Source organism: Ovis aries, chromosome 1 (assembly GCF_016772045.2).
Source record: "Ovis aries strain OAR_USU_Benz2616 breed Rambouillet chromosome 1, ARS-UI_Ramb_v3.0, whole genome shotgun sequence".
In the NCBI taxonomy this organism is placed as follows: domain Eukaryota; kingdom Metazoa; phylum Chordata; class Mammalia; order Artiodactyla; family Bovidae; genus Ovis; species Ovis aries.
In genome coordinates, this window is record NC_056054.1 from 119,904,032 (window position 1) to 119,918,065 (window position 14,034).

Below are 14,034 nucleotides of genomic sequence, written 5' to 3' on the forward strand. Positions count from 1 at the left end.
AAAATGCTTGTACCACTTTGAAACACATGCTAGGAAAAAAGACACGCCTCGTGCGGACCCCGGGGCAGCCCCGGAATACTCCGAGCGTGAGTGCGGCACGGAGGGTCGGCGGGCCCGGGTGAGCCGGCGCGCAGTCCGCCTCCCACGGTCGCTGTGCAGGCGGACCGGCGCGGGCGTGAGCAGATTTAGGTCGCACTTGTAGGCACCGGAGATGCCCAGCGAACGTGCTCGACTCTGGAACTGGCAGGAATGGGATGAGTCTTTTCAGAGCATTACATTGCTTTCAAACTTTCTACGTTTTCAGGTTATGTCGTTTAATGGTATTTGAACTTAAAGTGTGCTATAAGTTCAAAAGGTCTCAATTTTGTATTTTTCCACCAACATGTATTTATTATATTCATAGATCTAAAGTTAATTTCTTTAGAAATGGATTTAATTCAAAGAAAAGAAAAGAAAAGAGGGCTCGTCCGGGATTTGAACCCGGGACCTCTCGCACCCTAAGCGAGAATCATACCCCTAGACCAACGAGCCGTCGTTCTCAGGCTCTTCCTGCCATCGTAAAAGCAGGAAGAATTACTGACTTCTGCGTTTCCAAGCGGTTATTTACTGTTATGTGTTTATATTCCTCAGCTGTTTTGCGTTCTAGTGTAAACGGATTTTCTTTTTCTCTTGATTTTTGAAAATCAGTAATACAGAAGAAAACAACGATGTCACTATCAGTGGAATATTTATAATTTTATTTATATTTATGGCTGATAAACTGCAGTGAGTGTGTGGCAATTTCCCTGTGGCAGGTAGGTTCCAGATTCTCTCCCCTACTGAGTTCTGGATGTTGCACTTTCCAATAGTAGTGACATCGTCAGTTTCTTGCCTACACATTTTATCCTAGTGTTCAAAGCACCGTCTTTCCGGCCTTAAGTATTGCCATCTATGTGTTTTTACTCGATCCGTTTTCTTCAGCTGGAAAATCTGTTTCTCATTCTCTCTTTTGACCTTCTCAGAAAGAAATCCTTTAACAAATTAAAAACCAATTGTATGTGGTATATAACTGGGTTGCAGTCTTGTCTCTTCTAAACGTTAATAGCAGCACTGAATTCTACTGTATAATCGGCAAACAATTGTTATAATTGGTGTCCAATTGTCCCAGTATCTCTAAGGCATGGCTTCTTAACTCTATTTTATTTATTTTTAATTTTTTTTCCCAAAAGAATGTTTCACATATTTATTACTGAGCCACACGGACCTCTAGTGAGGAAACACCAAGACTCACACATTTCGTTTCTCCCATGAGCTATTCAGACAGCAGTGAGTTTGCACTGCTGTGATTCAGTTAAGATGCGAGTGACCTTGCCATAGCATAGATGAGTGCCAATTGGTAAATGAGGCTCCTTAGAGGCCCAGCTTGGGTCTTCACCAGTGTCTTTTCTTGGAGTTATACCTGATTTTATTACCAGTTTTCATTCAAATCGATTGGGGAATGGAATGATGCCGCTTTTGTTTCTTGGTCAGAAATTGCTTGATCTTCAAATTCTTGTGAAAAGACATGGGGAGGAATAAATTCGACTGCACAGAGGAAAATGGAGAAGAGAAAAGAGCTTTTTTACTATATTTTAAATTCTTAAATAGTATGGAGGCTTATGCTGGCAAAGCTGGTGCTCAATGACTAATTGCTGAATGACTGCAATATGTTCCGAATCCCTTAAAACTACAAATTTTGGTACTTGGACAATCAGTATTTGTGAATTGCAACTCTAACAAATAACTAACCGGATAGGAAACTATAAGTAGACAGAGTGACTATCCTAAATAGGCCTATTTATTTTATTTCATGTACCATTCATTGTTTATTCATTTGATTGCTCATTCACTCAAACATTTAGAGGCACTATGTGTTGTTAACTTTCTACTTATGGTTCAATGTGAGTAAATTTTAGTTCTGGGGTTCTAACATTAAGACTCCACCCTTTGTTTTATTTGAAAACATCCTAACTTGAGTCTTCAGTTCTTCTTAGGTCCCAAAGCAAGGAGGATAAGAATACCCTTTAAAAATATTCATTAGTTCTAGATGTCAGCAGAGTTTATTCATCAGAACCCAACTGGAAAAAAATGTGCCCTGGACACTTAAGAAGTTTCTATTTCTCCTGGAAATGAGGAAACTACAAAATATAACTCGTTAGGTAAAATAATGTAATCACTTCGGTTTTCTGGGAACCTCCATCTCCACAGTTACCAGGAGGTCTGTTTTTATGCTCACCTTTCCCACTTGAATTTATTATTAAGTTATTATCATTTTAGGGCTTTTATTTTTCCTATTTCTTCTTCTCTAGTGATTGCAAGGGTTTGTCTTTTATTCTGCAGGTGCCACTAGACTGTCACATTTCCCTCCCAATGATGATATAAGAAGACTGACAGTAACAAAACTCAGGATATCAGTTGTCCAACTCACAGTGACAAATGTCTCTATCCCAGCAAGAGGAATGCCTGTGATACCTCTCCAGAGCACATCGTTCCCTCATAGGTGAAGCAGAAGTAGTACATAGGTGCTGTCGGGGTACAGGGAGACAGAGAACCTTGAGGAACATTTTATCCCGGCCACAGTGAATGAACAAGCTGGAGACACATCCTTCTCCTATACAGTAAACCCTAAAGACCCTGTTACCAAGTTCTTCCAACTTGTGCCTCTGTGCCCAGGGATACCAGGGGCACCAGAGGCGCTAGAACTTGGATTTTCAGATTTTCAAAACTTTCCTAGGAAAATGCAATCCCTTTCTGGATTGAGACAGTCTCTGTAGAAATGTTAATGAAACTGATTTAGCTCCAGATAAATCTTTCTCAGTGTGTCCTGGATTCATCTTTGACTCTATCTGATATCCATCAAATCTCAGTGCTCCTGGAATGGCTTGCTGTCACCACCCACAGATCACAGCATTCCAATCTTCCTCTGGCAACAGATTTTAAAATACAAGGAGGGAGAGAATACCACTGAGAGCACAGGAAGTGGAAGAGAATTCTACTACAATCACAAAGATGTTGGAAATTTTGGTGCCTGACACTGTCTATTCTACTTTTCCCATTAATTCCAGCTCTAGAAAATTATGCCCATATATATTTGCTAGCACTAGCTGCTCCTGGCGGAGAAGGCAATGGCACCCCACTCCAGTACTCCTGCCTGGAAAATCCCATGGACGGAGGAGCCTGGAAGGCTGCAGTCCATGGGGTCGCTGAGGGTTGGACACGACTGAACGATTTCACTTTCACTTTTCACTTTCATGCATTGGAGAAGGAAATGGCAACCCACTCCAGTGTTCTTGCCTGGAGAAGCCCAGGGATGGGGGAGCCTGGTGGGCTGCCATCTATGGGGTTGCAGAGTCGGACACGACTGAAGTGATTTAGCAGCAGCAGCAGCTGCTCCTGGGTGCCTCTTATCTGATCTCTATTAAGAGAAGACTTAAAGCCCTGAGATGTTCCCAAGGCCAACCCTCCTTATTGTACTCTCTGTATACTGCATGAAGCAGGAAGTCTGAGAGGCCAATGGGTCTGTACATAGATAACTATTATCAGACAAGACTCTGCTCATGGTTTTCCTTCTTATTGACTCTGTAGGGAAAATTCTCTCCAAGAAGTCCACTCCTTTCAGAGGTAACACAGCCCATTAAAAAGACTTTACTTATCCATGGAAAGTCTTCAACTGATTCTGATTGTATGCCTGGACTGACTGAGCTGAGAAGAGGGGTTTCCAGGAGGTAGAAGCAGGTACCTAAGGAGGAGGAGGTTTGTTAAGTGAGACTCTCAAGTTCATAATAGTGATTGAAAATCCAAAGGTTGGTTTGTTTTCCATTCACTATCTCTACAGAAGGATCCAAAACTAGAATGCAAGGACTATGGCTGAAACAACCTCACATGACTTTTTCTTTGTAACTTTTCTCGATTAATTTAATAAACATTCATTCATCTATTCATTCAGCAAATATTTATAATCTACTTATGATCTGATACTGGTTTTTTTGTGGAAACACTTTGCCGCCCTTGCAAGTTCTGGTTTCATGGTAGCCTCTCTTGTTGCTTCCTTGGGCTCCAGACCTACATATCTAACTGCCTTCTAATTGACCATCTGGGTTTTCTCAGAAGTTTCAGCTGTGTTCAAGGCCCAGTTCATTAGCTTTCCGCACAGACCAGGTTCTCTTTCTGGGGTTTTTATGGTGGGAATTTTTTTCTTTATATAAAAGAAATTTTTTATATAAAAATTCCCTCCAAAAAAACCCCAGAAAGAGAACCTGGTCTGTGAGGAAAGCTAATGAACTGGGCCTTGAACACAGCTGAAATATATATATATATTTCTGTATATATGTATGTACATACATATATAAAGGTGCATCTAGTCAAGGCTATGGTTTTTCCTGTGGTCATGTATGGATGTGAGAGTTGGACGGTGAATAAAGCTGAGGGTCGAAGAATTGATGCTTTTGAACTGTGGTTTTGGAGAAGACTCTTGAGAGTCCCTTGGACTGCAAGGAGATCCAACCAGTCCATTCTAAAGGAGATCAGTCCTGGGTGTTCATTGGAAGGAATGATGCTAAAGCTGAAACTCCAATACTTTGGCCATCTCATGTGAAGAGCTGACTCATTGGAAAAGACCCTGATGCTAGGAGGGATTGGAGGCAGGAGGAGAAGGGGATGACAGAGTTTGAGATGGCTGGATGGCATCACGGACTCAATGGACGTGAGTTTGAGTAAACTCCGGGAGTTGGTGATAGACAGGGAGGCCTGGCGTGCTGCGATTCATGGGGTCGTAAAGAGACACGACTGAGCAACTGAACTGAACTGAGCTATGTACATATACATATATATATATATCCTTGCACTTGGTACTGCTTCCTTATTTCTGAGTTTGCTTTTCCTGTTTCTCTCTGGTGAAAATTTATCTAGCCTATAAAATCCGCTTCAAATGCTATTTCCTCGATGCATCTTTTCTGGACACCTCGCGGGCCAGTGGTTCTCAGAAAAGGAAGTTATCTGTATTGAAGTGTGTCATGGGCAGCAGAGAAGCTTTTAACATGACACATATCTTTGAGGATCACTGCCTGTTGGCCTTATATTTCTCCTTGATTCCACCTTCTCTTCAAGCACTGAAAAAAAATTTTAATTCAGTACTTGCCTGCTACACTGACTGCTAGACTCTGTGCTTCTTGAGAGTAAAGCCTGGGTATTCTACATCTACAGCACACAGTAGGTGCTCAGTTAATGCATTTGTAGTCTTTCCAATATATGGCATTCCAAAAACGCTTCATGAGGATCTTGCTGACAGAGAAATAAGGTGAAGTGGTGTTTTCTTGTTTGTTTGGTTTTCTCTCACTGGGACTAAGGTAATTGCTATCAGTCTGCCATACTACAAGGCTAGCAGGCTAAAACAGCAAAAATATCGGGAAGCCTGTTCATAAGACTGACTTGAAACAAAACCCCGAAATGAAGGGCTGCAGGGGAGTGCTCCTACCCTGCTCTTCTCCCCCTCTCATCCTAACTGTCTAATACTTGTTTCCTTCTCCCACACTACAAGCCTCCCACCTGGATTCTTCCTTTTCTTCCTACACCCTCATTTTTCTCGTGTTCCTGCCCTTCCGTTTCTCCCTTTCCTAGGGTGTTCTCATAAGCACCCTTCCGAACACTTTCCAGAATTTTGGGGCAACCAGTAAGTGGCAGACACTGCTAACCAACTGGAGCCGGCTCAGGCATGGCACTTCAGAGTCAGGAGGGGAACTTGCCAATTTTTGATAAATCGAGGGACATTTTCAAAAGCAAAACCCCATCCATATGTGCTCCAGGGAGTAGGAGAGAATTCCCAGTTCTCAACCCTTCTTAGCCAAAAGTGGGAGGGGAAGGGTTCCTTAGAGGAAAGTCAGACAAGATGGAGACTTCTTTTCAAGCTATTAGATTTCTCAATTTGCACATAAATTATCTGAATCCAGGCAAAATAGACTTGGGATACAGGGCAAGGGGGAAAATGTGTTCTATCTGCACGAGTGAATCAGAAGTTTCTCCCCATCTCATTCCTTTTTTTTTTAAATTGTGTAAACGAACTGCTTCTTTTTCTCTAGGTGAGGCTCAGAGAAACCGAGAAGAACAGAAACAGAGGCGAAGACAATGAAAAGATCTGGGGGGCTGGACGCTCAGAGACGCAGAGGAGACGCGCGCAGGCCAGAGAAGTCGGGCGAACGGCCACGCAGGCAGGCGGGCAGGCACCGGGCTCGGCGGCGGTCGCCTCGGACAGCCAGGGACCTCCGCCGCTGGCAGAAGGAGCCCTGGGTGGGACGGAGATGGCGCGGCCCCGCCTGGAGAGAGGGAATGACGGACAGTCGGTGCCTTCCAATCGCGTCCTTCAAAGTGTGCGGGGCAGGCCAATGAGCTGACTGCTGTGGCCAGCGCGGGGCGCAGGCCCCGGCACACTGCTGGCAGGCTGTGGCTGGGGCCGCGAGCGGGGAGCGCGGCGTGGCACTGCTCGTCGATACCGGCGACGACGAGTCCAGAGCCCTCGGCCAGCAGCCTAGCTAACTGCAGTGGGGACCGGGGCTCAGGGCCGCGGCGGCTGCGGCTGGAGGACGATGGCAGCGCCCGCCGGGGCCGGAGCACTGATTGCATCCCCAGACCGCCGGCGCTGTCTGTGGTCGGTGCTGGCGGCGGCGCTCGGGCTCTGTGAGTGATGCCGGGGCCAGAGCAGGGGCGGCGGGACCTGTGGCCGGCCCGGCGCTGGCGGGGCGCAGGGGTGGGCAGGGGGCGCGGCCTGCTTGCCCTGGGGCCTGGGGAACTGAGCTGGCGGGCGGGGAGCGCGGGCCCGCAACCGGCTGGAGAGGCGCGGAGCCTCCTTCTTCCTGGATCCCTGCGTGTAGAGGAGGCGGGGAGAATTCACCACTTTGGTCATTTTGGGGGGCTTTCTGGGGAGGGGGCCCGGCGGGCGGCTGCATTGTGCCTTCGCTGGGTTGCCCACCTTCTCCGCTTGGTGACTCTGGGTCGCCCAGGGCCGACTGGGATTCCGGTTCAGGAACCCGGGCTTCTGGCACTCTCCACCTTTGGGAGTCGGCGGAAGGTTGCAGTGTTTTCTTCTGTGGGGCCTTTGTTGGTTTGTTTCCCTGTTGAACGACTTTTGTTTTACCTTGTTGGTTCCATTTCCAGTGCTCTCCAATCCGTTTTTTAAGTCTCGGAGATGGAAGGGCCCCAGAGTTTCATATGCCTTATCTCTGTAACCTGCAGAGCACCGAGAAGAATTAGCAGTACTTCTGGGTTAGGGTGCAAAGAGCTGAAATACCACTGGAATGACCTGGCTTAACAGAGTTTCATGAAATCCATAATAATTCCAGACATAGTCACCATAATTTGACAAGACATAGGATATTAAAAGGCACATCTGTCTTTGTTAAAAAAAAAAAAAAAATCCACATTTTTTCCTTTGCCAGATATCATAAGTGAGATATAAGGTTAAAAACCTCAGGGCGGATTTACTGAATTGGATGAATTGTTTTATGGACATCTGCAGTGGTGTCTGCCATAGAACGTTTTTGTGTATTGTTGCTCAAAGCAGTGAACTTGTTGCTGTCTCAGAATGTGGTTAAGTTATGGTTATAAAGAGAGCCAGCTCCTAAGAAACCGTGGAAAGAAATCATTTCTTTGTTTTGCAAAAATATCAGTTGCATCACAGTGTCTGAACATGAAAAACTCAATAATAACTTTTACAGAAAAGCCCTGTATGTAATTTTTGGAGCCAGGGAGAATATTTAATGAATGGCTTCAGGAGCTATAAAGTATAAATGTAAAAGTCCCTTCACTCTCTGGTGGTTGATAGGTGAAGATATACTTTGTATATATAAGACAATCCATTCTGTATAAATGTCTCTTCTGAAGGAGGGAAAAAGGTTAGGAGCATGTGTTTTTCGTTGGTGGTGGTGGTGGTGATGGTAATATTCATGTTTTAGTGAACAAGTAGAAAATAGCTTAAAACTAATGTGTATCAGAACTCTTGTTTATTCATACAGAATTATTATGCATGAGAAGCTGACCTCTGTCTTTACTGAGGACAAAAGCAGAGAAATCTTAATTAAACTCAGAGTACTAAAAAGTAGCTGAACTGAAGAAATAAATATTAATGGATATGAATACAAAAAGATCATCAGAATTACATCAATACATACCTTGGACATAGCTAGCTCTTCAGTAATGGAAGATGAATGCTGATGTCTGAAAGTCAGCAACTGTTGTTATTGGTTAATTTTAGAAAACCATTGAATGTCTCTTCTTTCGGGTTACCTTTTCTTGTCATGAATACTATATATAGCAGTTCATGTTTTACAGAAAGCCTTCTTAAGTTTGATCTAGATGCAGTTATTCCACAAACATTTACTAATCATTTTTTAAGTACTAAGCACTGAAAATATTCTAGGAAAGATAGTCCCTGGCCTCACATAATTTGCAGTTCAGTGGGAGAAACAAAGTGTGATAAGCAATAGAAGAAGTCTTTCATTAATGGTTTGCTGTAAAAGCACAGAGGAGAGTCATCATCTCAGACTGAATTTCAGACTGCTAAAAGAAAGGGATGCTTGAATTAAGTAGGAATTGGGAGAAAACAGTATTTGCAGATTCATGAATGAACCCGTTGGTCAGTCAGCGTGGTGAGAGGTTGGAATGTATAGAAGAGATGGTGGGAGTTGAGGCAGGAGACCCAGCTAGAGGCTCTAACTCCCAATGGACCTTGTTTGCCATGAATAAGGCTGAATTTTATCCTAAGGGTATAGAGAGCCTGTGAAGGATTTCTCTGATTATTGAGATGTGAAGGGTGTGTTTGAATGATGTGAGGCTGAAGAAACCAGAGTGTTATATAAGAAACAAGAGCAGGAGGACTGAAGACCTGAATTAAAACAGTGGGTTATGAAGAGAGGACATATCCATGAACTTGTTAGAAAGTAAATTTGATGGGGCTTGGAAATTGATTTGATGTGGACTTGCAAGATGACCCTAAGTTTCCTGCTTAGGAAGCTGGGCATAGTTCTGCAAAGTTATGCTTTTCACAGATGAAGAATGTGGGATGAGGGAAAAGGAGTGTTGGAGGAAGAGGATGATGAAGTTACTTTTGGATATGTTGAGTTTAAGATGCTGCTGAAATATCTCAATAGAAATGGGACAGTTGCGTAGATGGTTCAGTTGGGTAGGTGAAAAGAAAGTTCTGGAAGGAGATATGGATCTGGGAGGCTTTATGTGGGTAGTAGTTAAAGCTATGGATTGCTTGGATGAGGTCAGCAAGGGAGAGGGTTCTTGAAAGAAATAGTAGAAGGCCAAGAACAGAGTTCTGGGGTATATGGAACCTGAGAAGGAGACTCGTTAAGTAAGAGAAGCAGAAGAGTGCTGTCTTGGAAACAGAGTGTGGAGCTTTAACTGTGTCAGATGAAGAGTGTGCACACTTCAAGGATTCACTGAATTTGGCAATGGGAATGAATGTCTTTGGTAACCTTTAGGTGGGCTTGAATACCCAGAACATGAAGAAGAAATCTCAGTAATTTGTACCACCCACTTCAATAAAGGGCACCATCATCCATCTAATTGCTCAACCCAGAAACCTAGGATCCACCCTAATTAACTTCCTATCCTTCAGTCCCCACATCCATTCAGTTCTCCCATTTCCAAAATACCTCTAGGACTCACCCACTTTCTTTTTTCCCTCACCTACTTTTTTCCTGTTGGTCTACTCCTAGATTTTTACTCGAAATCACTGTCATTTCTTGGCTATGTTACTGTGGTAACAGTAGCCTCCCAGCTGGACTTCGCATTTCCCCCTTGCGTCTTTTTAGTTCCTTCTTTACACAACCGCAAAAATGATTTTTAGAAAAATGCAAATCAGTTCATGTAGCTTTCTTGTTTGAAATTCTTAATGGCTTCCCATTGCATTCTGAATGGCATTCTTTCTGTGGCCTACAGTTCTCTACATGATCTGGCTTCTGCCTGCCACTCTGACTTCAACTTTTGCCCCTTGCTCACTATATTCAAGCCATGTTGCCATCTTTCTTGGAGAGGGAAATGGCAACCCACTCCAGTGTTCTTGCCTGGAGGATCCCAGGGACGGGGGAGCCTGGTGGGCTGCCGTCTGTGGGGTTGCACAGAGTCAGACACGACTGAAGCGACTTAGTGGCAGCAGCAGCGGCAGCAGCAGCCATCTTTCTGCCCTTCGACACTCATTCCCATCTCAGGTCCTTTGCCCTTGATACCTGATGTGCTCTTTCCCCAGAACTGCCCAGAGCTATCTCATTTTCATCAGTGAGGCCTTAGCCTAAGTGTCACTTCCTCAGAGAGGCCTTCTCCAATCACCCTATGCAGTGGGGTTCCCTGTTATTATTTCTTCAGTTCAGTTCAGTTCAGTCTCTCAGTCATGTCCGACTCTTTGCGACCCCATGCATTGCAGCACACCAGGCCCCCCTGTCCATCATCAACTCCCGGAGTTCATCCAAACTCATGTCCATTGAGTCAGTGATGCCATCCAGCCATCTCATCCTCTGTTGTCCCCTTCTCCTCCTGCCCCCAATCCCTCCCAGCATCAGAGTCTTTTCTAATGAGTCAATGCTTCGCATCAGGTGGCCAAAGTATTGGAGTTTCAGCTTTAGCATCATTCCTTCCAGTGAACACCCAGGGCTGATCTCCTTCAGAATGGACTGGTTGGATCTCCTTGCAGTCCAAGGGACCCTCAAGGGTCTTCTCCAATACCACAGTTCAAAAGCATCAATTCTTCAGTGCTCAGCTTTCTTCACAGTCCATCTCTCACATCCATACATGACCACAGGAAAAACCGTAGCCTTGACTGGACGGACCTTTGTTGGCAAAGTCATGTCTCTGCTTTTTAATATGCTGTCTAGGTTGGTCATAACTTTCTTCCAAGGAGTAAGCGTCTTTTAATTTTATGGCTGCAATCACCATCTGCAGTGATTTTGGAGCCCCAAAATATAAAGTCTGACACTGTTTCCACTGTTTCCCCATCTATTTGCCATGAAGTGATGGGACCAGATGCCACGATCTTCGTTTTCTGAATGTTGAGCTTTAAGCCAACTTTTTCACTCTCCTCTGTTCCTCTTCACTTTCTGCCATAAGGGTGGTGTCATCTGTATATTTGAGGTTATTGATATTTCTCCCGGCAATCTTGATTCCAGCTTGTGTTTCTTCCAGCCCAGCGTTTCTCATGATGTACTCTGCATAGAAGTTAAATAAGCAGGGTGACAATAGACAGCCTTGACGTACTCCTTTTCCTTCTTGGAACCAGTCTTGGCCCTTTGTTTATGTCCTTATTGTAATTTCTCACTGTTTGGTGGTTCTCTTTTCTCTTTCACTAGAATCCAGGACAGAGGTTGTGTTGATCTTGTTTATAGAAGTATCTCTAGGGCTCAGTGTACTGAATATGATAGATACTAATAAATACTTATTAAATGCAAGGAGGCTTAGGCATGTCTTGATAACAGTTTGTTAGCAGTTTGCTGCATGTGTTAGGATTTGGCCTGGCACATAGGAGGTATCCAAGAAATGTTTGTTGAAGGAAGGAGTATTTTTTCCAAGTTGATTTTTATGCATTATCTGATAATTTTCATTCTTTAAGTACTACTTCATATTCCTCTGATATATATGGAATAAATTAACATTCTTCGGTCACTTTAAGCACTATAATTCTGGAATTACTACTTATTATGTACGATAATTGTTTTATCATGTTTGTTGTAGTATATAAGTGTTTTATCCATAAAACTTTTCTGTTTTTTGGTGCTTGTTGCTGTCTCAAATGCAGACTTGAGACACTTCCGCTGTAGTTCAAAGGCCACTAATCTCATTACCAATTCCCTCAGCCTTTTAGTTTGGATTTACTAGTTGCGATAATAAAATAAAAATTTAGTCTTTTTTTTTTTTTAATATTGTACCACACACTTTTGTCTGAACTCCAGGGTATTAAGTGGGCTCAGAAGCTGCCAAAAAAAAAGAAAGACAATATTAAATGAAAGATATATGTATAAAGTGCATAAAATGTGAATTTGTGTTTTTACAAAATCATTATTCACTTATTCAACCAAATGAACACCTTCTGGGTGCCAGGCACTGTTCAGGCATCTTGGATGCAGCAGGGAGCCTAGATTCTAGTGGGAGTAACAGACTGTTCAAATAAAGAATGGACACCAAAGAGCAGTTGGTCCTTTGGCAATCACAATTTAAGATAATCACCAGTTGTGAAAGTTTGCAGTAAAAAAAAGAGACTTTTCTGTTGTGCCTGCAGTGCTCCCAGGAGAAGGCAGTGGCACCCCACTCCAGTGCTCTTGCCTGGAAAATCCCATGGACAGAGGAGCCTGGAAGGCTGCAGTCCATGGGGTCGCTGAGGGTCGGACACGACTGAGTGACTTCACTTTCACTTTTCACTTTCACGCATTAGAGAAGGAAATGGCAACCCACTCCAGTGTTCTTGCCTGGAGAATCCCAGGGACGGGGGAGCCTGGTGGGCTGCCATCTATGGGGTCGCACAGGGTCGGACACGACTGAAGCAACTTAACAGCAGCAGCAGCAGCAGTGCTCCCAATCCTGGGGGCATGGGTTCCATCCCTGGTCAGGGAACTAAGATCCCACATGCCAGGCAGTGTGGCCAAAAAAAGAAAAAAAGAGAGAGAAAGAGAATACTATTGGCATTACAAAATAGATATTTTTTAAACTTATGAAGGATCCACCGTGGGATTCCATTAATGGTTGCTCTTTCCTGCTGAGTTTAAAATGTGATTTAATTGGGGAAAACATGATATACACAGTTTTCCAGAAATATTGCTGCCTCCCTTCCACCTGGTAAATGCTGGTCTACTAAGTATTTCTCACATTCCTTTCTATTGTGACTAAAGCTGCTTTTGTGTAGCCTTAATCACATTTCTTGTGGATGAGTAGAATCTTCTAACTGGAGCCCAGTTGTGTTTTTACTGAAGTTGTAGCTTTTATCTGAGAATTTGGATTCTCTGTGTAGGATATGCATCTCACGTATTGCAAAGATTATTTTTAGATATTTTTTGACATATACACACTGCTCTATTTATTATTCATTTTTGGCTGCACTGAGTCTTCAGTGCTGCGTGCAGGCTTTCTCTAGTTGCCGAGAGTGGGAGCTACCCTTTAGCTGTGATGCACGGGCTTCTCGTTGCAATAGCTACTTCGGTTGCAGATCCCGGGCTCTAGGCAGATGGACTTCAGTGACTGCAGCATACAGGCTTAGTAGTTGCGACTTGCTGGCTGTAGGGCACTCGCGCTTCAGTAGCTGTGGCACAGAGGCTCATTACTTGTGGTCTGTGGGCCCTAGAGTGTAGGTGTGGCACACAGGCTCTTGAGTGTGGGCTCAGTGTTTGTGGCCCAGGCACAGGATCAAACCCCTGTCCCCTTGGGCAGGCAGATTCTTATCCACTGAGCCATCAGGGTAGTCCCACAAAGATTTTAATCTTGCTTGACTATTGGTGTCATTTTTTAAAAAAGAGAATAAATGATTTGCTTTGACATGGAATTTATTATAGATTACTTTGGTCTTTCTAGCTTCCATTAAAGGAAAGTTAATTATTGAAAAAACTAGAAGCATTGCCTGAAGTCTCAAGTATGTTGAGGCTCTTGGTCTTGCTCCCTAAGGCTGGTGAGATATGAAGCCTTTGCATGTCTTGAATGATAGTCCTTTCTTCCTTTTCTACTTTTGTTTTGCCAAATATTTGACATTAGCCATGCCCAAAGTCATTGGAATTTTGGCTGCTTAGAAGGTGGAGGTCAGTTGGCTTTGTGATCATTCAGTTCGGTTTAGTCGCTCAGTCCTGTCTAACTCTCTGACCCCATGGACTACAGCATGCCAGGCCTCCCTGTCCATCACCAACTCCCGGAGCTTCTTCAAACTCATGTCCATTGAGTCAGTGATGCCATGCAATCATCTTATCCTCTGCTGTGCTCTTCTCCTCCTGCCCTCAGTCTTCAATGAATCAGTTCTTCACATCAGATGACCAAACTATTGGAGTTTCAGCT

General features: G+C 43.9%; 1 protein-coding gene, 1 non-coding gene and 1 pseudogene across 3 annotated transcripts in view; 1 reads left to right on the plus strand and 2 right to left on the minus strand.

The window, feature by feature from the left end:
• Positions 1-459: 459 nt before the first annotated feature.
• TRNAP-AGG (transfer RNA proline (anticodon AGG)) lies at positions 460-531 on the minus strand. Its single transcript has one exon. It is a non-coding gene; the product is annotated as a tRNA-Pro (tRNA).
• An 858-nt stretch (positions 532-1,389) lies between these two features.
• On the minus strand, positions 1,390-1,545 carry LOC114113255 (putative ribosomal protein eL39-like 5; annotated as a pseudogene).
• A 4,900-nt stretch (positions 1,546-6,445) lies between these two features.
• The window catches only part of MPZL1 (myelin protein zero like 1), an 87,554-nt gene continuing 79,965 nt past the window's right edge, over positions 6,446-14,034 (plus strand). For both annotated transcript variants that reach the window (XM_004002734.5, XM_060403584.1), the window contains exon 1: positions 6,446-6,687. In XM_004002734.5, the coding sequence (XP_004002783.1) occupies positions 6,597-6,687 (91 nt within the window). In that variant the 5' untranslated portion in view covers positions 6,446-6,596. The remainder of the gene's footprint in view (positions 6,688-14,034) is intronic.